Source organism: Podarcis liolepis, assembly GCF_965112155.1.
Source record: "Podarcis liolepis genome assembly, chromosome: 7".
Lineage (NCBI taxonomy): Eukaryota > Metazoa > Chordata > Lepidosauria > Squamata > Lacertidae > Podarcis > Podarcis liolepis.
Window position 1 is genome coordinate 86145446 of NC_139561.1, and position 24200 is coordinate 86169645.

The following is a 24200-nucleotide window of genomic DNA, read 5'->3' on the forward strand; positions in this document are numbered from 1 at the left end:
CGCCTCCATTGGTGAAATACCAGTTCCTCACGAGTGGGGGAGAGTGTGAATCGATTCAGGTCCTGTTCCTGGGCTTCCCGACAAAGGATCTGGCTGTGCATTCTGAACGCTGGGCTAGGAAGCCTTTGCCCTGATCCAGCTCCTGATGTTCTTATCTCGTGTATTGGTAAAATTGTCGTGGAATTGTAGTCTTGGAAGGAACCTCCAAGGATCATCCAGTCTAACCCCCTGCTAATGTTGTTGTTTAGTCGTTCAGTCGTGTCCGACTCTTTGTGACCCCATGGACCAGAGCACGCCAGGCACTCCTGTCTTCCACTGCCTCCCGCAGTTTGGTCAAACTCATGCTGGTAGCTTCGAGAACACTGTCCAACCATCTCGTCCTCTGTCGTCCCCTTCTCCTTGTGCCCTCCATCTTTCCCAACATCAGGGTCTTTTCCAGGGAGTCTTCTCTTCTCATGAGGTGGCCAAAGTATTGGAGCCTCAGCTTCAGGATCTGTCCTTCCAGTGAGCACTCAGGGCTGATTTCCCTAAGAATGGAGAGGTTTGATCTTCTTGCAGTCCATGGGACTCTCAAGAGTCTCCTCCAGCACCAGAATTCAAAAGCATCCATTCTTTGGCGATCAGCCTTCTTGATGGTCCAGTTCTCACTTCCATACATCACTACTGGGAAAACCATGGCTTGAAGTATACGGGCCTTTGCTGGAAACAACTAAATGACTAAACAACAACAAGAGGGAAGTGAGGGGCAGGTGGGGCTCATCAACTTGGGAAAGAAAACTCTGATCCTAAATCTCTGCTGCCTTGTGAGATATCTTCGGGAGAAGCAGACACTACACGAACCCAGAGTGGAGTCCCTAAGACGGTTGGACGGCGCCTTGCAGGCCTCCTGCCGGCAGCCCAGCTGGTGCCAAATGTCTTGCTCTCTCCTTTGGACGCCAGCAGTGAAGACAAGAGGATTTTTCTTTTCTCATCTGGGAGGCCCAGGGCCTCTCTACACACTACCCAGGTTTGGTAACGCAGCAAAAACAACACAGGAGGCAGCAGTTACCAGCTTCTGCAGCCCCGGCAGGTGCTGTGATTCTCCCACGGTTTGCCTTCATCCCCGGAGGCACACTCCATTGTCTCTTAAGACAGATGGATGCCAGCCACAAGAAGTCTAGAAATGCAAACTAATCAGTAAATCTGATGTAGATTTGTCTCCTTTTCAATCACGGCTCCAAAGCAAAATAAAGCAACACTGCCACCTGCTGGCCATGTAGTTACTGCACAATGCGCTTCAGTGAGATGAGAAACATTTTTTTAGCCTGAGCGCTACATGTTCTTGCCAGGGGTGGGTGGAGCCAGAGGCCAAAGTGGGCGGAGAAAGGAACATATATTTGACCTAGTTACAGATAGGTAGCCGTGTTGGTCTGCCATAGTCAAAATAAAAAAAAAATCCTTCCAGTAGCACCTTAAAGACCAACTAAGTTAGTTCTTGGTATGAGCTTTCGTGTGCATGCACACTTCTTCAGATACACTGAAACAGAAGTTGCCAGACTCTTCTATATAGTGAGAAGGTGGGGAGGGGTATTACTCAGAAGGGTGGTTCTTATCTCATTATACATGACTAAGCCATTTTTCACCTTCTCACCCCTTGCCTTTTCCTGTAAGACCTATTGCAGTCGTTAAGAGTCGTCAACAGGCTCATCTCAGCTATCTGCCAATCTCCCATTCCCACCACCCTTCTGAGTAATACCCCTCCCCACCTTCTCACTATATAGAAGGATCTGGCAACTTCTGTTTCAGTGTATCTGAAGAAGTGTGCATGCACACGAAAGCTCATACCAAGAACTAACTTAGTTGGTCTTTAAGGTGCTACTGGAAGGAATTTTTTTATTTTTATATATTTGACCTGTTCGCCATAGGCTGATTTCTAAACACACACACACACACACACACACACCCCTTTCTTTAGCCTCTACTCAGGTAAGCAAGAGGCATGAGCGGCACTCAAGGAAAAGCACTCACGAAGTGAAGCAGAGGCAGTGAGGGGTGTGGCTCAGGGGGTGTTCCAAGTGCCAGGTAGGCAGGCATGGAGGGCCACACTTGAGCCCAAGGTGCCCCATAACCCTGGGTTAACTCATGTTGTCAATGCCTCTAGGACAGGCATTGGCAAACTCCAGCTCTCCAGATGTTTGGGACTGCAATTCCCATCATCCCTAGCTAACAGGACCAGTGGTCAGGGATGATGGGAATTGTAGTCCCAAACATCTGGAGGGCCGGAGTTTGCCTATGCCTGCTCTAGGAGAAAAGGCAGGCCCCACAAGGATCTCGTTTGCAGAGATGATTGGCAGCGAGCTATTTCTCCGGGCTTCAGCAAGTTTTGATAAATTAATCCACCAATGGAGGCAAACTTGTTTTAAAATATGGGGCTGCTGCAAGGTTTCAGTGGTGATCAGTTGGTGGTGGTGGTGAGTTAAGGGGGCAACCTAACCCCTTCTTTGCAGCCCGTAATCTATTTTATTATCTCAGGCCTTACCATTAAGCAGCTGCTTCCGGGTTGGCCTAACGTACTTTGCCGCCAGAGGCAAAAGTCAAGACGGCACCCGGCTCTCCATTGCGTGCCCAAAAGTCAACTGGACTGCCAGCTGAATCTTAAGATGGAAGGATAGTGGCTTCAGGCACTAGACCAACTCTTACGTTCCGAAGATGTCTGCAAACGTGACATGAAGGCTGGCAACATTAGCTCTGCCAGATGAAAACCCTTTGCAGTCGGTTGCAGGGCCTGGAGACAGTCAGGTTGTGCTTCCATAGCAGTGGCCACAGGAGGAACGCCCGTTGGGAGAGAACGCAAAGAGTAGAAACGGCAAGGTGCATCTGCAGCAGCACAACCGGATGCCTTCCTCTGCCCCGGCTGCAACGAAACATGTCTCTCCTGCATCGGTCTCTACAGCCACAGCAGGCGCTGTAACTCTCCAATGGTTTCACTTCACCCCCGAAGAGGCACTCCTCCAATGTCTCCCGAGACGGACAGATGACAACAGCAGCAGCAGCAGCAGCTGGTGGCATGAAAACATGTGCTACTACACCTGAGGCTCAGACCAGATTGAGGGCCCAGGAGAGACCACACAGCAATGGAAGGGAATACAGTGGTACCTTGGGTTAAGTACTTAATTCGTTCCGGAGGTCCGTTCTTAACCTGAAGCACCACTTTAGCTAATGGGGCCTCCCACTGCTGCCACACCGCCGATGCATGATTTCTGTTCTCATCCTGAAGCAAAGTTCTTAACCCGAGGTACTATTTCTGGGTTAGCGGAGTCTGTAACCTGAAGAGTCTGTAACCTGAGGTACCACTGTAGTTGAGAGCTGAGGATGAACAGGGAGAGGTGTACGCTGCTGCTGACCCCCGTCACCCGAGGCAGTCATTTCACTTTGCCTAATGTCAGGAGCATGTCAGGACGAGATGGTTGGACAGTGTTCTCGAAGCTACCAGCATGAGTTTGACCAAACTGCTGGAGGCAGTGGAAGACAGGAGTGCCTGGCGTGCTCTGGTCCAGGGAGTCACAAAGAGTCGGACACGACCAGTCGCGTAGCGTGGGTTGTCAGCACCCAGGGCAAGGCAAGTAATTTGCGCCCCCTAACCCGTGGATTTGCGCCCCCTAACCCACACCGCACGCCTGGCACCCACCCCCTTCACAGTGGGCGGCGACCCGGCGGCTCGGCTCGGATTCGCACAGCCAGCACTGCAGTGAGAGAGAGTGAGTGGGCCAGGTAGGGGCAGAGAGCTGCGAGTGCGAGCGCGCCCCCCCAGATGTTGCGCCCGGTGCGGCTGCACCCCCCACGCTACGCCACTGGACATGACTAAACAACAGTGTCAGGAGCAGCTCTGTGGGTGCATGGGCATAGCCGGGGAGTGGGGAGTAGTCCCCCCCCCAGATCCATGAATATTGAAAAGCATTGAAAGTACAGTGGACGCTCAGGTTGTGATTCGCATGCACGGGCTGCAATTCGGTGCTTCTGCGCATGTGCAACCGCCAAAATCCGGAAGTAACCCCTTCCGGTACTTCCAGGTTTCGGCGGTCTGTAACCCAAAAAAACGCAACCTGAAGCATCTGTAACCAGAGGTATGACTGCACACAATCATCTGCCCCCCCCCCCGCAGAAGCCTGCCCCCTGCAATGTCCTATTCACAGGGTATATTTACCCGTGATTTCCCAAGAAAACCTCAACAACTTTGGCTGCCTCCCCAAACAAAAATCTTGGCTATGCCCATGCTCCGGCAGCTGATTTTTAGATGACATGGCCAACTCTGCCAAGAGAGCTCAGACTGTGCGCACAAAGATCTCCCAGATCTCCCAGCCCTCCTTCCCAGAAGTTGATCTCCTTGGCAGAGGAGGAAATGAGAAAGGGAAGACAGCTGAAAAAATGAAAACAATCAAGACAGGTGGGGAGAATGTGGGGATTGTCTGCCACCTGCTGGACTCTAAAACATTTGCAGCCAAGTATTTACATAGAGCAGGTCATAAAAGTAAAGGGACCCCTGACCATTAGGTCCAGTCGTGCCCGACTCTGGGGTTGCGGGGCTCATCTCGCTTTATTGGCCGAGGGAGCCGGCGTACAGCTTCTGAGTCATGTGGCCAGCATGACAAAGCCGCTTCTGGCAAACCAGAGCAGCGCACGAAAACGCCATTTACCTTCCCGCCGGAGCAGTACCTATTTATCTACTTTCACTTTGACGTGCTTTCGAACTCAAAGGGAGCTCACCCTGTCGCGGGGATTCGAACCGCCGACCTTTTGATCGGCAAGTCCTAGGCTCTGTGGTTTAACCCACAGCGCCACCCGTGCCCTCCAACAGGTCAAGTCTCCCCTAAAAAAAGCTCAACATCTCCTGGCAATGACAATGGGTAGATCACAGCCGGTCTTTTTATACTGTGAGAAGGTCGCTGTCCTTGGGAGTCGGGCGTGCCTGATATAGGGCAAACTTTGGGAAACGGGGAGGGTTTGCTCCTGCAATTCTTCCCTGAGGATCTGAGAAGGTAAAAAGCAGGCACAGGTTGCCAGATGCCCAGGAGTTTGTGGGAGAGCCAAAAGCCCTAAAAGGAAGAGAAGGAAAACAGGTACAGGGTGTCAAGACCTGCCATTGATGCCCCAAAGTCCAAAGTGCCTTCACATCTCTTCTCTCTGCCCTCCTGTCACCATCAAACTTTAGATCAGCCTCCCCCAACCTGTTGCCTGCCAGGAGTTCTAACAATTCCCACCAGCACTGCCACATGTGAACTGTAGTCCACCTCTGGAGGGGGCAAGCTTAGGGAAGGGTATTTTACTTTGTAAGCTCCCAGGGGCAATGAAGATTGCTTTCATTTTTCTTTTTTATTTTGTGCTTATGCCCTAAAAAGCATAATGTGAATTGACGGTGCTGCAGAAGCAAGAATCTACACAATTTAGCCAGTTGCCAAAAAACCAACAACACCCCGATTATCTCTCTCCAACCCCTCTCTTTTTCTGGTCTTCACTTACGGCATCTTAGTCCCTTCTTCCAGGCAGTGTGGTTCAGGGAACAGAATGCTTGGTTAGGCTAGGAAGACCAGTGTTAATAATAATAATAATAATAATAATTTATTTATATCCCGCCCTCCCCAGCCGAAGCCGGGCTCAGAGCGGCTAACAACAATAAAAATAAGACAGCATTCTAAAATCAATTCATTTTAAAATCAATTCAAAATCAAATTAATGGCAACCATTGGGCTAGAGTGCTATGAGGATTACCAAAGGGGGTCAGACTGTGACTTGGCCAAAGGCCTGGTGGAACAGCTCTGTCTTGCAGGCCCTGCGGAAAGATGTCAAGTCCCGCAGGGCCCTAGTCTCTTGTGACAACGCATTTCACCAGATCTGGGCCATGGCCGAAAAAGCCCTGGCTCTGGTTGAGGCCAGCCTAACCTCCCTGTGGCCTGGGGCCTCCAAGGTGTTTTTGTTTGAAGACTGTAAGGTCCTCCGTGGGGCATACCAGGAGAGGCGGTCCCGTAGGTACGAGGGTCCTAGGCCGTAGAGGGCTTTAAAGGTTAAAACCAGCACCTTAAACCTGATCCTATACTCCACTGGGAGCCAGTGCAGCTGGTATAAGCACTGGGTGAATGTGATCTCGCAGCAAGGACCCCGTAAGGAGTCTCGCTGCGGCATTCTGCACCCACTGGAGTTTCTGGGTCAGTCTCAAGGGCAGCCCCACGGAGAGTGAGTTCACCCTCCATCCCCAATCATTTAGCCTTAATGTACCTCACTGGGCTCACATCAGCCTCTAGCTCTTTGAAATTAGGGATAGTGTCTTGCTTTCATATAATTGTAGAGTTAGAAGGGGTCGCAAGCGTCATCTTGTCCAACCTCCTGCAACACTGGAATCTTGTACCCAACGTGGGACTTGAATTCATGACTCCGAGATTAAGAGTCTCATAAAGACGCAATAGGGGAGTTTTGGTTTATCAAATTGTTAAGTTTTATCTTGTTCTTTTAATATCTTTCTTTAAAGCGCACCTTCACGGGCTGCTTGCTAAATGCGCAATCAATTAAGTGATTAGTCACCTGTCCTTAAACAAACCGATCAGCGAAAAAATATTTAATCAGCGATGAAGAACCGTAATAACAGGCTTCAGCCCCTAAATGCAAGTTTTCTTGACAGTTGAATTGCCTGACATTTTCCTGTGTGGCCCAAGGCAGAGGAATTACTAGTTGCACTACCCTAGTCCATCCTGAGTAGCTCAGTTGGTTAAAGGGTGGTGTGAATGATGCCAAGGTTGCCGGTTTGATTCCTGTATGTGACAGATGCTGTATGCTGAACACTAGGGGGCAGCACTTGTATTACAGAATACTCACCAGGCAAGGAGTGAAGAAGCCATAAGAAGAACTTGTTCAGTGTTCACAGGAAGAGCTCAACCTCCTAAGAGACATCTTCTTGCTAAGCAGAAATTGCTGCACACACAGAACGCTGCGTAGGAAACTTAAAATAGGACACCTGCAATTCAAGGGAAGCAGGCCACACGCTCAGCTGTTTGGCTCCTCTTCTCCTTGAACCCGTTTCCAGCTGGTCTGCGTAAGAGCTCCGTCACTTTAAGAACTGGTGGCTGGGTTTGCTTCTTTTCCTCCTCCCTCCCCATCCCTTTTTCCTTTCGTGTTGTGCCATTTAGATTGAAGACAGGGTCCGCCTTTGTTTTTGTATTAATCTGTCAGCATCTCTTTGGCTTTAGAGGGAAGTAAAAAATGCTTCGAGTAAGTAACTTTAAAATTCTTTTTAAAAGGGAGCCAGCCCCAACTTAGCCTCGTAGGAACAATCTACAGCAAGCCACCAGGAGCCCAAAACAGCTTTCCCAGTTATGGTTGTCAAAACACAGGTCCTTTTCAAAAGAACCATACACTTCAGGATATTCTACGTACGTTTTAAAAATAAGCACTTCAGGGCTAGTAGCAGCAGAATCAGAGCTTTGGGAACAGGTTATGCAGCTAAGTTTTACTCAAGCAGACCTACTGGAATTAATGGGTCTTACTTAGTCGTGCTCATTAATGTCTCTGGGCCTACTCTTGAGTAAAGCTTAGTTGTGTGTTGGGAGAAACAGCTGCCCTTCCTGGGCAGGATCCTGCTCTGGATGTTTAAGGCTAGAGGGCATTACTTATATCACTCCTCTTTGACAGTGAAAACTGTTGCATATCCAGCCTCTGCTCCTGAGATAGTTCTCTGCATCACAGGCTTGTTTAGCCCTCAAAGGTAGGATTCGCACCCACACCTGCTACCTTTTGGGTAGAAGAAAACAAACAGGCTTTGGTTCAGGCACACTTCGGTGCTAACGCATCCAGGATCATCAAACAGGCTGCAAATTATCTGTCACTTGTTCAAGCTCCCGTTGCTCAGTCCCTGCTCCTGCCAACCTAGCAGTTCAAAAGCACGTCAAAGTGCAAGTAGGTAAATAGGTACCACTCCGGCGGGAAGGTAAACAGTGTTTCCGTGCACTGCTCTAATTTGCCAGGAGTGGCTTAGTCATGCTGGCCACATGACCCAGAAGCTGTACACTGGCTCCCTCGGCCAATAAAGCGAGATGAGCGCCGCAACCCCAGAGTCGTCCGTGACTAGACCTAATGGTCAGGGGTCCCTTTACCTTTTAAATTGTAAGTAAAACCTTGAAGCAGTTTAACAAAGGCAATTGGTCTGTAGCATTTACTCTTAGGTCTGACATTAGCTCTTCAAACCCAAAGTCGAGACTCTAGACCAGACTTTCTCAACCTTGAGTCCCCAGGTGTTGCTGGACTACAACTCCCATCACCCCTGCTAGCTAGGGATGATGGGAGTTGTAGTCCAACAACACCTGGGGGCCCAAGATTGAGAAAGGCTGGTCTAGACAGCGAGCACCATCATCTCTCCAGCTCAGCAGACAGCAGCCTCAAACCATCAGAAACTGTGTTTGGAACCTACAGCTTGGCTCAGTAATTTTCTGTGCAGGTATTTGGTGCTAACTTTTGTCAATCCTGTTTGACTTCCCACAACATACAGGAACTTGTTAATAGACGGCACTTATATTAGCCAAGTAAAGGGACGCGGGTGGCGCTGTGAGTTAAACCACAGAGCCTAGAACTTGCCGATCAGAAGGTCGGCGGTTCGAATCCCCATGACGGGGTGAGCTCCCGTTGCTCGGTCCCTGCTCCTGCCCACCTAGCAGTTCGAAAGCACGGCAAAGTGCAAGTAGATAAATAGGTACCGCTCCGGCGGGAAGGTAAATGGCGTTTCCGTGCGCTGCTCTGGTTTGCCAGAAGCGGCTTAGTCATGCTGGCCACATGACCCGGAAGCTGTACGCCGGCTCCCTCGGCCAATAAAGCGAGATGAGCGCCACAACCCCAGAGTTGGTCACGACTGGACCTAATGGTCAGGGGTCCCTTTACCTTTATGTTAGCCAAGAGATCAGAATGGGTGGGAGTTCAATTCCTTCCCCCATCTCCACAGTTCCAGAAAAGTAATTATAGCTAAGCAATTTAAGCTCTGCATGAAGCTACTTTGGGGCAGAATTGCAAACAGCATTTTTCCTTTAGTTTACAACCATGAGGGCTAGAGACCCACCTCTTAATAGCAAATTTCAGCACTCTTCTGGGAAAGATACGAGAGCAGAGGCTTACCACTGGCCCTCAAAACAACACACTGCCACATGTTAGGCATGCATCTAGCAGACCCACGTTTAAACCAGGACCACCCAGTTGAATAGAAGGGGTTGGTGGGACCAAACAAAGGAAGGTGGGTGAAACCTGTTCCTTCGCCAGGAGTTGATATTTCCTCCTTTGGACGCCTTAAACCACTTGCTGTATTCAATGCTGCCAGCCCCTCTCTGCAAACGCGAAGGTTCCCCTACTGTGCCGAAAGACAGCTTGCAGCTAGCAAGATTTTCTCTGCAAGAGACAAAGAGGCAGGAGCAAAACAAAGGATGCGTGCATGTGATGTTGTGTGCCTGCATGTGTATATGGGCGCCTGCCGAGAGACACGGTTTGGAGGGAGTATTTCCCTTTCTTTTTTTTTTACAAGATTGGTTTATTAACTATGATACATATCACATAAGGCCTTTAAGTTTTTACACCATTCCCATTGAGACACATACAATACTCTGTAGCAAATACATGATTTTTTTTTCTTTAAACTCAGCAGAAAAAGGGCCTTCTTTTTTTTACTTTTTCTTTTTTTGCCCAGAGCTTTCAACATTATCATGCACTAATTGGATTGGCCTGGGGAAAAAGAACCACAAATTGTTAAGAATGTCTTTTAAAAGAAGCATAAAAAGGAAATATTCTATCACCAATAACTAAAGGATGTTGTTAGGCTCCTAAAAATACAGAGAAATAAGCATTATACTTTTCTTTACATACAGATCTTTCAATATTTCTTGTTTGTTTCTGTGAAGAGTGTTTTGGGCACATACTTAGCTGGAACTACTACACATTTTATTACCATTAATATTTTTTTTCCTTCCTCTTCCGATTCCAAAAAATTGTTAATTCAACATATATAGAGGTAATTTTACATGTGAAAATACAAGTACCGGGGGGGGGGGGGAATTATATAAGCTGAGTGCAGAAACTAAACCCAACTTTTCAGGACAAGTTTAATTCCCATACAATTTGAGAAACAGATCGGGCTTTTTTTTTTTTAATGTACACAGGGAGAAAAAAAGTTTTTTATTTATTTAAACAATAACTTATGCCCTGCCTTAAACTACATTTAAAAATACAATATTTCTATCGTATTTTGATTTTACAGAACAAGGGGTGGGGAAGAGTTAAACCTAACAGTTAAACTAGGACCTATGATAGAGGCAGTGAGGGGGGGAGGCGGTGCTCCTCCTCTCCCCTGGACCTCTACAAAAGACTATTCAGAGTTTTAGACAGAGACAGATATTGTGGGTTGCTGGGGGTCACTGTTTTGTCTGCAGACCAAAGCGTATCCCACCGGCCAGGCATCAGAAACCGAGGAGCAGAAACCAAGACCAGGTGTACAAAAACGCGAAGTCAGGCTTAGAACGTTGGCTGCTGAGTCACAAAAGTTAAGGAGGAAAGATCCGGACAAGCGATTAAGAACAAAAAAAAAGAATTCCCCGGTGGGGTTCCTTTAGCGAATGTAAAAATAAAAATTAAAAGCGCACATGGTAAGTTAGCCGATAGCAGAGCCTTGGCAGCCTTGAAATGTTTGTCATTTCAACCACAGGAGCAGCTGGATTTAGTGTTTGTGTGTGTTTTGAAATGAAGGGCGAGTGGCGCAATTTTTTTGCCGCTTGTCTCCCACTTAAAATAATCACAGAACAGCAAAGCCCAGCAATCCTCTCCAAGGGGGTGGGGGGTACAGCGGGGTAACCTTTGGCACCAAAAGTGTGGCCTTCCAAAGCAGATCCCGGCGAGTTTCCACGAAAACCCTCCCATTAGGGCAGGTGAACATTTCAGAGCAACCTTCCCTGGCCCAGCGCCCTCTGGGGGTTTTGAGCAGCAGCTCCCATCAGCCCCCAGCCAGCCTGGCCAATTGGCACAGAGGTTGCAATCCAGAGAGCGACAGGCTTGGGAAGAAAGAAGAGGGCTTCAAGAGGCATGGGACCGTATTTTGCAGCCTTGGGCAGAATGCTGTCACGAGAAAGCTGGATTTACCAAGACTGCGACTGAAAACGCACCTACAGACTCCCAATCCTTTCACGACTGCTCCTCTCCGCCTGTACGACAGCCCAAGCAGGCATGTAGTCTCAACTGCAGAAAAATCTGGGAATATTTGCGTACGCGTGGCATGATGCTGGACACCGAAGTGGGGCACGAGTGCGTGCAAAGGAATGGCACAGCTTAGGCAAAATAGGGGTGTCGGGGGTAGAATCTCAAGTATTTTAGCAAGTTACCAGTCAAAAAAACCAAACCCCAAACCCATCACTTGTAACCAAAGAGACTTACACAGGTAGTTTGAGTAGGAACTAGATATCACTTATCTCAAAAGGAGAAATGGCAACAGGTGAAGCACTTTGCTGGGTAGATCTGCAGGGGCCGCCTGGACTTTTTAAAAACTGGCTCTTGGTTCTGCAGTCTACATGCCTTCCAGTGGGCTGCACCACCAACCTCCAGCAGACTTTTAAGATGACCTCATGGATTGTGGAATGGTAAATCCTATGGGGGAAGCCGCCGCCGCCGCCCAAAAAGAACGACGGGCATTTTCTCCCTTCTACACGAGGAAGGGGCAGGATCAGGGGAAAGCACAACTCTTCTTACTGTCCACCCTTTTGAGAGCAGCAACTGAGGGTGGAATCACAAGGCCAGATCAACAATGGTAGGGCGCCGACCAGCACACTGCAACCCTTTGTGCCTGCCCCGTCCGCTTCAATTCTGTGTGTGCTGTTGTCCTCACAAAACAGCAGCATGTGGGTTATCCTCCTGCAGGAGCAAGCAATAATGAGGCTGTATCGGAAGTTTCAAGGTGCAGCAAACTGATGGGGTTTGAGGTGGGTTAAGCCACCCTTCATTGATGAAGATAGCAAGGAAGAGCACCCTGGATCTAAACAGCTGTTAATTAGAGGTCCTTCAGACAGAGGTGTTTGGCATTAGACCCTAAGAGAAGGCACAGGAAAACACACTGCATACGCAGCAAAAATCACCAACCTGTCCCAGGTAGAAAGCCTACAGTATTAGTTGCAACGAGTCAACGCTCACCCAGCCCAAAACCACAGCAAAGCAAGGCGGAAGCAAGGTGGAAGGTTGGAGGGGATCTTCCCCAGCCCTTTAGGGTTATGCATGCATAAAGGATGGCAAAACAGTCTGCTTTCCTTTTAACAGTCTGAACAAACCAAAAAGAGTTTGTTATTTACACAAAAGCTTCATTAACGCATGAGAATATTTTCTTAAAAAGAAAAAACTCGTAAGGGATGCTCGCAAGGGATGCTTTCAAGCACACAATCCTGACATAGATACAAATTTTAAATGTGGTTCTAAAATAAGGAGTACATAATTCAGCTTATTTATAGGAGGGAGACAGTTTGCTGAAGATTGGGCTCTGGGTGCCGGAAAGAGGCGGGATAAAGGTGGAGGGTTGTGGTTTTTAACAAATTTTGGGGGGGGGAGAACTGGGGTTTCCCTCCCCATCCTACTGAAATTAACACAAACATCCTTGAAATGCTAAAACTAGCAATAAACCACAGGTTCTGCTTTAAAGTGCGAAGAGACAGAAAGGGGGGGCGTAGGGGATTGCTCCCTTGTGACCTCCCAGGGGTACCGTGGAAACTCCAGTTAAAACTGCCCTGTGACTAAGTAGATTCCTCCGTCTCCCCCACCCCACAAATGCACACACACACACACTCACTCTACAGGACAGTTTACCAGGCACTGCTGATGTACAGCCACCATTCTTCTCAATGGTGCCTGCACAGGAAATATTGATTGGTTATCCCTAGTGGTTTCACTTCTTGCCACTTCCCTGCACAACGCCCCCCCGCAACGATGCAAGGAAAGAAGCCGAGGTCACACAGTAGCAAAGCTGGGGGGCACTGCATGCCCAAGACGCACCCCGGCTAGGAAAAGACCACAGGTTTAAGGGTTGATATGAGCATACCGTGGCTCCAGGTGTGGGGAAAGGACAAGGGGACGTGCACTGAGACAGGATGCACCAAACAGCAGAGCCAGGGCAGAGACACACACATACACACACACACCGCATGGAGAGAGGCAGGGCAGGGAAGGCGGGCAGAAGCAGCTCAGTGACAGCCGACAACGAAGGTCCAGGCTCAAGGCATGGCGATAGTGACTCGTGGCCATTTTCAGGGATGCTGGAACGGCACATATTCTGGTGGTTTAAGGTTGCGCCTGAAGGTTTCAAGAACCTGCCGTCAGATTTATCCTACCATCCCATGGCACGGTCACGTCTCAAGCCACCTTTATAATGGCAGCAAACCGCAGAAATGAGTGAACCGAACCCGCAAGGAGTGACTGGACCAGCCACTCCAGGAGACCGCAGTGCGGGGCTTTCTTCTGTTAGCCTGCCTCCTCTGACTCTCGGTTTGGAGAGGGGGGTGAAATTCACTTGCGCTTCATTCCTGCACCAGCTTTTATCCTTTAAAATGTCTCCACCAGCAACATTTGTTTTTTTTAAAAGCCACTGTTCTATAGCCGCACCACTTGCTTCCAACCCCATACGGACCACATACACTCACGCATGAAGATTAACAACAGTGTTTCTGTCAACATAGTGTTCTAGAGGAATTAAATCCCAAGTCAGACAGCAAATCATCGTTTGTGTTTGCAAAAGACACACACGCGCGCACACATGCCCTTGCCTCACACTCTCCCTTCAATTAAGTGCAAACACCAATATTTTGCGTGAGGCGGAAAGTGTGGGTGTGTTTGTAGTGTGAGAGATATGTTAATGATTTGTCAAATAAAGACAGCAGAACCAGCCAGACCAAACCTGGACTGCCCTCACCCCCCCCACCCTGCCAGGGAGCCTCTGCCACACACAAATTCTCTGCTCAAGTAAAAAGGAGCCATTGTCCCAAACTGCTACTTTGCCAGATTAAAAACAACCCAACCAGCGGATGGTGGCGATGTTTTCATTTCTTCTAATGTTCCTCGCCATTTGTTTGTTTTCAAGGTTCGTTCCTTCCCCCTTTACGATTGGCTGACACTTAAAAGTCAGGAGAAATTTACATTCCACCTTTGCCAAAACATAAAAAGCCTCTCTTTGCAGATGTGTTGGTCCAGACCTTCTGAGCAGCTATGCTGGGATGGTGAGAGTTGGTCTAAGGTGAAATGGTGGTCTCCCCAAAATAGGCGAGGAGGTGCCCAGCGGTGCAGAACAGGCCCTTGGTTGCAGATCGTGGAATGTGTTTGGGGGGTAGGGACTCCACATCTCGTCAGGCCGTAGCAGGTCTTCTCTGTCTGTGTACAGGAGAAATCCCCAAACACTTGTCCAAATCCACACCCCCCCCCAGCTGATCGCAGCAGTGTTCGCGTGAGTTCTACAGGTTTGCTCCGGTCGGAACTGATCGGATCCAGCATTCAAAGAGAGGTCCAGACCCCTCCTGCTCAAAGGAATGTCCGACGTCATCCCTGACGCAGAAGGCCCTTCCGTGCCAGGCACTGAGGCAGAACCAAGGCGTCACATGTGTCCAATACTCCAGCTCGCCCCTGAAGTTTGCCCAGCTGAAGTTTGCAACCAAGTGGCAGGGGAGGGGGAGGGGGGAGGGCGACAGATGACGGGGTTGAGTTTCCAGTCTCTGTTCCGCGTGGAAGAACAGGAGGAGACCTCGATGTCCTCTTGTGCCCAGGGTTCACAGTGTGTGCTGCTCAGCCTGAAGCTGTGGGGCGAGAAGGGGCTGGAGGGGAGACTGCGGCGAGGGGGGAGGAGGAGTCTGTGGAGGGGACGGCTGGGCCATCACAGGTGTGGAGGACAGGAAAGGCGTGCTGGCAGGAATGGCGGAGGGAGAGCTGGGCATAGCCCCAGGAGGCTCAATGATGGGCCGATTGTAGAAAAAGAAAGGGCATTGATGGATGAAGAGTTCTATGATTGTCTGATAAATACGAGTAGCAGTGAGAGCATCCATGGTGCTAAAGTCGGGCCTCATCAAGGTGGGCCAGAAGCAGATGGAGAGGTTTTCGCTCGTCATCAGGTTGGTTTTGTTGTTGTGGCTTACTCTGGAAAGACACGGGAGACACCAACGCACAAGGTTAGCAAGGCCTGCTCAAAACCACAGGGGAGCTGTGGGCTACTGGGCAAAGCGGAAGGTACACTCTACGCTTCCTGAAGCAGGGACAGAAGGGTCTAGGCAGCAGCTGCACACATCAGGGACTAAGTTGTGGGGCAGGCTAACTCTCAACCCAACCTTCTGCTGCAGGACAACTGCCTTCCTGGCTGCATGTGTGTCTCCTGGTATCTTCCTATGCTCTTATATTACTGCACATATTTGGGAAGGTAAGGAAACACAGCAGCAAGGAGTGTGGTGCTGGTAGTGACCAGGAACAGGAGGGAGAGTTATTGGAGCAATGCAGGGGCAGGGGGAGAGATGAGACAGCGTTGGCTGAAGGTGACAGGTAGATTTGCTGCAGCTGGCAAACTAAGAGGGTCCTAAACATTAATCACTTTTTACTCATGCCAGTCAGAAAGGTTTTAAAAAATGGCAATGAGATTATTTTGCCTCCTTTCTTTTAAGAGTACAACAGGGCTGACTACAAAATCACTCCAGAACTGAAACACACTCAGATTAAAACAGGACTCCAAAGATACTCTCAAAGCTATACAAGAAGAGCGGAAAACCTCAAAATCCTTTAGTCATCTTGTTTCCCCCGAAGTAGTGAGCTGTCAAGAGCGCTGCCAAGAGCGCACCTTCAAGTGTTATAGGGCCACGACGATCTGTATCAGTGGCTGTGAGAACCGAACCAAAGGGCTGGTGGTGATTTGGGCTCATTAACTGGGACTCTTAAGAGCGCAGCCTTGTGAATATGACCTCTGAAAAGCAGCAAATGCCCCCTGGCCATGGCTAATGAAAACTGGGGAGACAGCAGGCCTAATACTGCCTCTGCCAGAGCACGGCTGCCAATTTCTGGAGGAGCAGGATTTACCAAACTTAATGAGACCCCTGATAAATGGAGGCCTGCTTAATTGGGAGAAACGTCAGGGGACAGATTCACTTCAGGCAGGCTCCACTGCCCCATTGTGGCTGTGAAATGACCCAACGTTAGCTTTACACAGCTCCAGAGCTTGTTAAGAAACCAACAGCTAAAACTAAGGTGAGATCCGCCCCCCCTCCCCCTTGCATCTCAGAGGGACAGAAAAAACATGCGTTGAACATACTTGCTCAAGTGAGAGATAACGTATTTGAAGACCTCATAGTTCTCCTTGGGAAATTTCTTCAGCACCTCTTTAAGTGCATGCAACTTTTGCTCTCTGTCATTGATCTCTGTTTAAAAGGGAAACAGACCAGAATTCACAATTTTACAAGGTGCAAACAGGCATTCATGATCTCCAACTACCCAAGTGCAAACTCAAAAAGCCTGCAACCGATGTTTAAGGAGTAAATGCAGGAACACAAATCCCACAAGCCCAACCACCACCACCACCAACGGCACTCAACAGTCCATCAAACCCAAAGAGCACAGAAGGATTCATGGTAGAGGATCACAGCTGATATGCAGGTCATTAAAATAATTTCTTTTTATTTTACCATGACAGGTACCAGACCACATTCAATTATGCCAAGTTGCTTTTCTTCTGCAACAGTCTCCATTTTCAATTGTTATCTTCATATTAAGTTTGAACCAAGTTATTCATATTTGGGGCTGATAACTGCTGGGGGGTTAAAATACAATGAAACTGAGGTTCCTTTTCCTTGCCTCAGTTTATAACCAGCTTTATTAAACCACAAAGGCTAGAACCTTACATTTTTTTAAAAAAAGAAAGAAATGAAAGATGAGATAATCAGGGTATTAACCAAGGCCCACGGGGCTATTACTCATTCCTATTCTAAAGAGAGACTCTTTTAACATTAAACAGTTTGACAGATCAATCTTTTTAAATATGTTTTCCTTCAAGATCCAAATACTGGTAAGAAAATCTCTGCTTCCTGTTTGGTTTCCAATATGGAATCATAACTATGTCAATTTCCTACACAGGTAGCAAACTTTCCTACAAAGGCCTTGGTTCTCTTATGGTATGCAAGCATCACAGGGGTAAATCTAACAGCTGGGCAATTTACTTGAAAAGAGAAGATTATTACTTTTATACATGTCATAATGCCACAATAAGAAAGGGGCAAACAACATCTCTCAGAAATCCTCTGGAAGTTACTTCTAAAGCAAAGGGCCCCAAACCTCACACTACTTCGACAGACTAAAGCAAGCTCAGTACAAAGTCTTTCCCAAACTCTGAACGCGTCTGAAATGGACAGAAGAAACATTTCAGACCCAAGGCAGTGTCTTAGATTTGCACCAAGCTGAGTCCTGCAGAAGTTGCTCTTCAAAGTATTTCTGTGACTCAAATGTGACTCTTTGGTCTCTGCCCCATCTTTTAAAAAAAATAAATCAGAAGAGTAGGTCTGTGTAAAACCTGATTTCACAAGAGAAATCTCTGGAGTGGGAAGCCATGAGGAATTGCCCAGCTTTTGCTTGTGTTAAATTCAAATGAGGGAAACCTCTCTAGAATGCACATACGTATTATTGGTTTACTAATCTGGTGCTGTGGCTTGCTTTGATCAATTGCTGAATTTTGCACACTTTCTGCTCATTTTGTATCATGTGGGTTTTAACTGTATTTGTAAAACTGCTTGTTTATTCCTGCATTTTTTAATTACTGTATTTGATGGTTCTACTGTGAAAACCACTCTGGGTTGGACACTTAATAGCTGAGCCAATTTGCTTCAAAGTGTGTTGTTAATTAACCGAGCATGTTCTGAAACAGAACCAAATAGGGTAGAAATATCTGTTTTTGTCACGCGGAATCATCCAGTCAGAAGGCATCCATGCCATGGAAACTTATTCATATTTTTATAGCGAAATACAGCCACAGGCCACTATTTACACCAATGAACACATCCGGCAGAGACCTGTGACACACCTGTAACCTCAGTCCATACAATGGTGTTACTGGGGAGAGGTTTCGCATTTCTCACTAGGTGTAAAAGGCTCTGTTTTAAGCGAACAAGTATCTCAATTTCTCCTCCACAAGTGCTACCACATGGGACTCTGTGCAACCAATTAATAGTTACTGCCCTCTAAACTACCATATTTTTTGCTCTATAAGACTCACTTTTTCCCTCCTAAAAAGTAAGGGGAAATGTGTGTGCGTCTTATGGAGTGAATGCGGGCTGCGCAGCTATCCCAGAAGCCAGAACAGCAAGAGGGATTGCTGCTTTCACTGCGCAGCGATCCCTCTTGCTGTTCTGGCTTCTGAGATTCAGAATATTTTTTTTTTCTTGTTTTCCTCCTCTGAAAACTAGGTGCGTCTTGTGGTCTGGTGCGTCTTATAGAGCGAAAAATACGGTAATTGCATCCAAAGGCCTGAAGTAAAATGTCACCCAGCAGTCATTCAGACCCGCTACTCTCTTTTAACAGCTACGCTCTCTCCTTTGGGACAGCCCCATGAAGTATCAGAAGCCATCTTGCTTTAACCTTCCCCTCCCACCCCACCTCACTTTCCAAAAATATTTTGACCATGGCATCTCCTCTGCTGTAGACTGTGCAACAGGACTGTGCTAGGGCAGCTCAGCATTGCTGACCTTAATAATATTAGCAAAGGCTTATATATGTGCTAAAAGGTTTAAATAACGTACACCCTGCTATTCCCAAGCATGTTCAAAGCAGGCTGCCAAATGCCCCAGCAGGCTCATTTTATCATGTTATCAAAATGTGTCAAACGGACTTGAAAAGACATTCGTCAGGCAGGCTATTTTGGGGGTGGGGTTAATTTTTGAAATATCCCATTCATCGCAAAGGGGCACACACAGGAGAATTTATTAAGTGGATTAGCTCCTCATTTCAGAGTCGTTGCCTTTCTGCTCTGAAGCCCTTCATGCAGTGTCTAAGATACAGCAACCACACCTCAGGTTTTAAATCAGTGCAAACCAGGGATGTGAAACCTGTGTCCCTCCAGATGCTGTTGCACTACAACTCCCACTGTCCCTGACCATTGGCCATGCTGGCCACAGGGTCTGATGGGAGTCGGCGTCCCAACACATCTGGAGGGCCACCCCTTGTGTAAACGGATACATGACAAAAACCAAGCGCCAACCATTTCTTCTTCAGACTGGTTTAAAAAAAGGGAAGAAATCAAGAAGGTGCTGCTTCAGGCATTCTCACACACACAATGGAACTCTTCTCCATGCTATTTTATTTTCTCGCTCTAGATGTCGCCATGGCAAGGCTCACATCCATTCACTAAATCCCCTTAGGGAGAAAGCATTCTTTTTAAAGGAAATGTTTTAAATAGCCCTGTCAGAAATAGTGAACTACAGTTCTTTGGGAGAAAAAATTTTTTGGGTCAAGTTTAAAGCCAATCCACTACCCCCCTCCCCCGCATAATTTGTGCATGCAACTCAGAAAGAACCACAGCATTACACCTGATTTTGAAATAGGAACATGAAGCAGAAATTAAGTTTTTAAACAGCACACTCACTGATGGCATCAGAGTCCAGCAGTCAAGAGTGGTCCTCCAAGGATTTTGTACTCACTGCACTGGGAGGTACAGAACTCAAAGGAAATTCTGCAACTCCATCAGCCTACTTTCTTAAAATGTAGACCCTGAGTCTTTCTCCCCCCCCCCATCATCTGTGATCCCCCCCACAACTATTAAGGTGGCAGCCTATTAAGGATTGCCAATATTTTATCAACAAGAGCACCCCATATTACATCACAGTCTAAAGAATAGAAGACTGGTGAGCAAAAAGGATGGATTTATAGGACAGCAAGAGTCTTCAGAACCATTTCCTAACATAATTGCCATAAGCACCCATGATGTTGGCAACATCACAGAAGTGAAATAAGATGGAGAAATATGGAATTAAAAGCTGCGTACATGAGTCAGCAGTTATGAACATGGGTTCCCAAACAGAAGGAATGCCAAATCTGACGCTAAGTGAGAAATGTGGAGGAAGATTAAAAGGCTCCCTAATTCGGGAAAAACAATGCTTTTCATCACCAACTGTTGCATACTCACTGTGGGCCTCCACCAGTTCATTCTGCATGTTGTAAGGTACCAAAGGGTCAGGCAGTTCTGAGAAAAAGCTCTTCATGGCTCCAGCTACGGCATTCACAGTGAAGTCCTTCTCTGCAAGGTCCAGATTGTGATCTACAAGGAGCAAATTTAATGGTTACACCTTGCGAAGTGCTGCCACGGAGGCAAACACATTTCTGAGATTTGTTACAAGGATCAGATCAATTAATTAATTAGTGAAAGAGGATGGTCCTAGGTATTTACCAAGGGAATTATGTCAACTACTGTAGTACAGCAGAGGTACATCTGTCTGTGTTCGTAGGGTGCTGGTTAGGACTTGGGACTAGTGAGACATCTAGAACTTCTAGCAACTGCATACTGAGTGCACACAAACTCAGATACCATTGTGATAGTCAATGAGGGCACACCACTTAACACTTCAGATTTGTAACTAGCGCTAATATGACTAGGAGAATCAACACAGAGACTTGCACTTCTTCCACTGTTGTGCAGAGATCCAGAAACACACATGTGCATAGTTCTAAGATGCTTTGCTCCATCCTACCTCAGAGAAAATGGACGAGACTTACCTTGATCAAACTGCCGCTGTAAACTCTCCATCTCAGACTTGTTTCCACTCACCCGATAGATACCTTCAGTACCCAACCCTGGTAAAAGAGAAAGAAATTGCGCTGGATCAAAAAAGCGAACCTAAAGGCAACATTCAACAGAGAAGAAATGTGTTGAGGAATAGAATTTTTTTGCCTCGAGAAAATAAAATTGTGCAAATGCACCCCAGGCATGTGAGGCTTCCCCCTTGCTGAAGAGTCCTGGATATGTCTAGTGCCTGGTTAGAGACCACATGAACACCACCTTGGGTTCCATAATGGAAAAGAGGGTGGGGGATATAAACATAAGGAACAAGTCAGATGGGGTACACAACACAGCTGACTTTTATTTTCTCTCAGTACAGTAATTTGTTAAAAGGAATGTACAGCTCGAGTTCCAGAAGTAATAGAATTCTACACACAATGCAAGGTAGAAGAAAAAAGAGCTAGAATTGTGATATGGAAGTATCTCCCTTTCTACTCCTCTCTCCACACACCTAAGCAGCTCTAACATCTTATAAAGTGATGTTATGACAACCACTTTCAAGAAAAACAAGACAAATACAATGAACAGAACTCTGTGCAAGAAAATCTAAACTTCTCCCATCTATTAGGGCCTCCTGAACTCAAAGGAATTGGGAAAAGGCCCTGTGGCCCTCAGCCCAATTTTAAAAGCCTCTGCAAATGAAAAGTTCAGACTTCCGGCAAGAACCATCTGATCCTCCTGGGTAGGAAGAGGGGTGGGGGGTGACCTCACCAATTTCCTGCCCCTGCCCCTTGTACCGCTGGCATGCAGCGCCTGACAATTACCCCCACAGGGAAAAAGGAGTTGCCCATTTGTTCTAAGGTACAGTGAATTCAAGTGGTTAAGAATCCAAGCTTGCCTTTGGGGAAGCCTCTCTCTCTCTCTCTCTCTCTCTCTCTCTCTCTCTCTCTCTCCCCTCCAGATGTGTCCATCTCACAGGGCTGTTGAGGATCACATCAATATAAAAATCATTAAGAATTTTAAACCCTTTAACTATATAAATGCCAAGTCTTGCTATTACAATGCAGGCTGCAGGTTGTCGCGTCATTTTTAAGGCATAAGTTACACTTTAATAGATATTCTTAATAGATATTCTTTTAAATAAGTTGTTTGCTATTTTAAATGCTGCTCGCAGGATCTCTGAACTGCAAAATAAAGCAAACTAGCATTACATCTACAAAGTAAATATAAAAAGGCCAAGGGCACAAGAGGAGAAAGGTGGTCCGTCTCGCTAGAAGGATGGCCTTCTTCAGTGAAAACTGTAAGATGGGAGGGGGAGCATGAATGTCTCAATTTAGTAATTGTTTTAATTGTCACATTCTGAGAAGCTCGTATTTGGTGAGATAAAAGCAAAAGGCCAGGCTGAGACCCAGTCCAGGGATAGATTGATGGTAGGTGAATCTGGAGTGAAGAGGATTTATTCAGAGCACAGGTCATCAATCGCATGGCTTAAAAGCTCTTAATTGCTACAGAGGCTGTCTGTATAGGGACCTCATTTCATAGAAAGCAATTCACCTCATCAGGGAGGGAAACTGGGTTAATGGGCCAGCCCAGAGGGCTGTATAATTCCAAGCCTGGAACAAAAGAGCCACTGTGCCCATGGATGGGGAGAGGGAAAGGAGCAGCTGCCACTGCTGCCATTTGTCTTCCCACTGCCTGGAATCCAAACAAACTTGTCAATGGACAATGCAGGATAGATTAAACACGCAAAGTACCTGTTCTGCCTGCTCAGAAGCAGCCCTGACCGGCAAGGTGAGGTGGGTGCCTCAGCAGTGACATTTGAGTAGAACCATAGAATTCTGGAGTCGGAAGGGACCCGAGGGTCATCTAGACCAACCCACTGAAATGCAGGAATTCTGCACCCACAGCTGTCCTCAGTGGGCTTGAACCACCAACACCCAGATGCACTGACCCACTGCACCACAGGAGGGTGCCATTAAGACAGCTGAGTGGGAGACTCTGCAAGGGCTTGCACAAGTGAACTTCTAGTGGGTTGTGCCATTCAGAAATTTCCCGCCTCAGGCATGACTATCCTTTGGGCCAGTTTCACTACACCAAAATGCAGCAGCGTTTCTCAAACCATCTCCCCCCTTCCCACTTAAGCTCCTAGACTTGAGCGTGACCACACTGCACAGCAAAGGCGCCATCAACAGGAACTCCTAGGCTCCTCCACGTCCGGTTGTGCGTCCTAAGACACATCACATATTGCTGCATTACTTGCAGCCGCTTTGTGGTTCCTTGTCATTAGGATGTCTCAGAGCGCACCATTAACGCCTCTCTGCGACAAAAGGGAGCTAGTTAAGCAACAGCCCACGCTGGTTGCTGGTTCCATTTTCCTATGTGGCGCCCGCCCCGCAGAAAATCAAAAGGCAAGTGTGTAAACTAGGAGGAGAAGAAAAGAGACAGAAAGAGACATGAAGGGCTGCTTGAACACCCTAACGCAGTCATTAAGCCTCTGCAAGCTCTGCGCTCTAGTTAGCAAGCTTGACCCCAAATGCTCCCTGATGCGCCACACTGAACAAAGCTAGCCTCGTTTCTTTGGAGCGGACATGGGTGCTGCAGAATTACGCGGTACATGCCTGACTGATGCGCTACACAAAGCGATCAAAATGAGACACGAGAGTAATTTTTGTCCGTAAGAGTCAGGCTATGCGAAGGTGTACATAGCAAACAAAACACACCTTGGGGCAGAAAGGTCTGCAAGATGGCTTTACAATAAACACCCAATTAATGCTGCGTCCATCTGCCCCCCCCCCCTTTCCTGGAATGTTAAAGAGAGATTCTCACTGAGACGCAGTCGCTCTATTTCTTCTCTCCATGATCAGTTACACACAGGACATCAATCACCCCTGAGTTGAGAGGAGAGGCATAAGCCAGAGACGGCTTACAAACCATACAGCAAACTGAGATCAACGCAAGACGATTGCAGAAGGCGCTCAACACACAGAAAGAAGCAGTGTTTAATAACAGGCTCAATATTTCCTGCAATCCACTTCCATGTTTACGTTACAAAATCCTGTTTTACACCCACCCTGGTCACACGCAAAAGTATGCAGGATTCATACACTAACATGTGAGCTAATATAATAGGCTTGTGTATGTGCCAAAACAAAGAAAGGAAGAACGAGCAATGACTTTGCAGAACACAAGAAACGATGTGTGCTTGGCTGCCAGGTGTATTTGAGAAGATCAAACCACACCAAGCCCAACTCAAAAGTAGGTCTAGCACATGCAAGCAGTTGAAATGGCAACTGCAGCCCTTGTTCCACTCTCTAGGGACCAAAATGACACATTTTGCAGGCAATCTGTGACCCAGTTTCTCCATCTTTTCCACTTAGAAGCAGGGAAATCTGAATGGGACCCAGTGGGGCAACAGCACCTGGGGAAAGGGTGAAATTTTGATAAGGGAAATGGC

The 24200-nt window shown here is 47.4% G+C and overlaps 2 protein-coding genes across 2 annotated transcripts in view; both read right to left on the reverse strand.

Annotated features, from left to right (window-relative positions):
• Positions 1–3302: 3302 nt before the first annotated feature.
• Positions 3303–24200, reverse strand: part of FKRP (fukutin related protein) — a 215480-nt gene continuing 194582 nt past the window's right edge. The window contains exon 3 of the transcript XR_014528953.1: positions 3303–3321. The gene's annotated coding sequence lies outside the window, so the exon portion shown is untranslated. The remainder of the gene's footprint in view (positions 3322–24200) is intronic.
• The window catches only part of ARHGAP35 (Rho GTPase activating protein 35), a 90886-nt gene continuing 76193 nt past the window's right edge, over positions 9508–24200 (reverse strand). Inside the window, exons 4-7 of the mRNA XM_083515718.1 lie at positions 20743–20820; positions 20156–20287; positions 16301–16406; positions 9508–15144 (exon numbers count right to left, since the gene is read on the reverse strand). Of these exons, the coding sequence (XP_083371844.1) occupies positions 14781–15144; positions 16301–16406; positions 20156–20287; positions 20743–20820 (680 nt within the window). The 3' untranslated portion in view covers positions 9508–14780. The remainder of the gene's footprint in view (positions 15145–16300; positions 16407–20155; positions 20288–20742; positions 20821–24200) is intronic.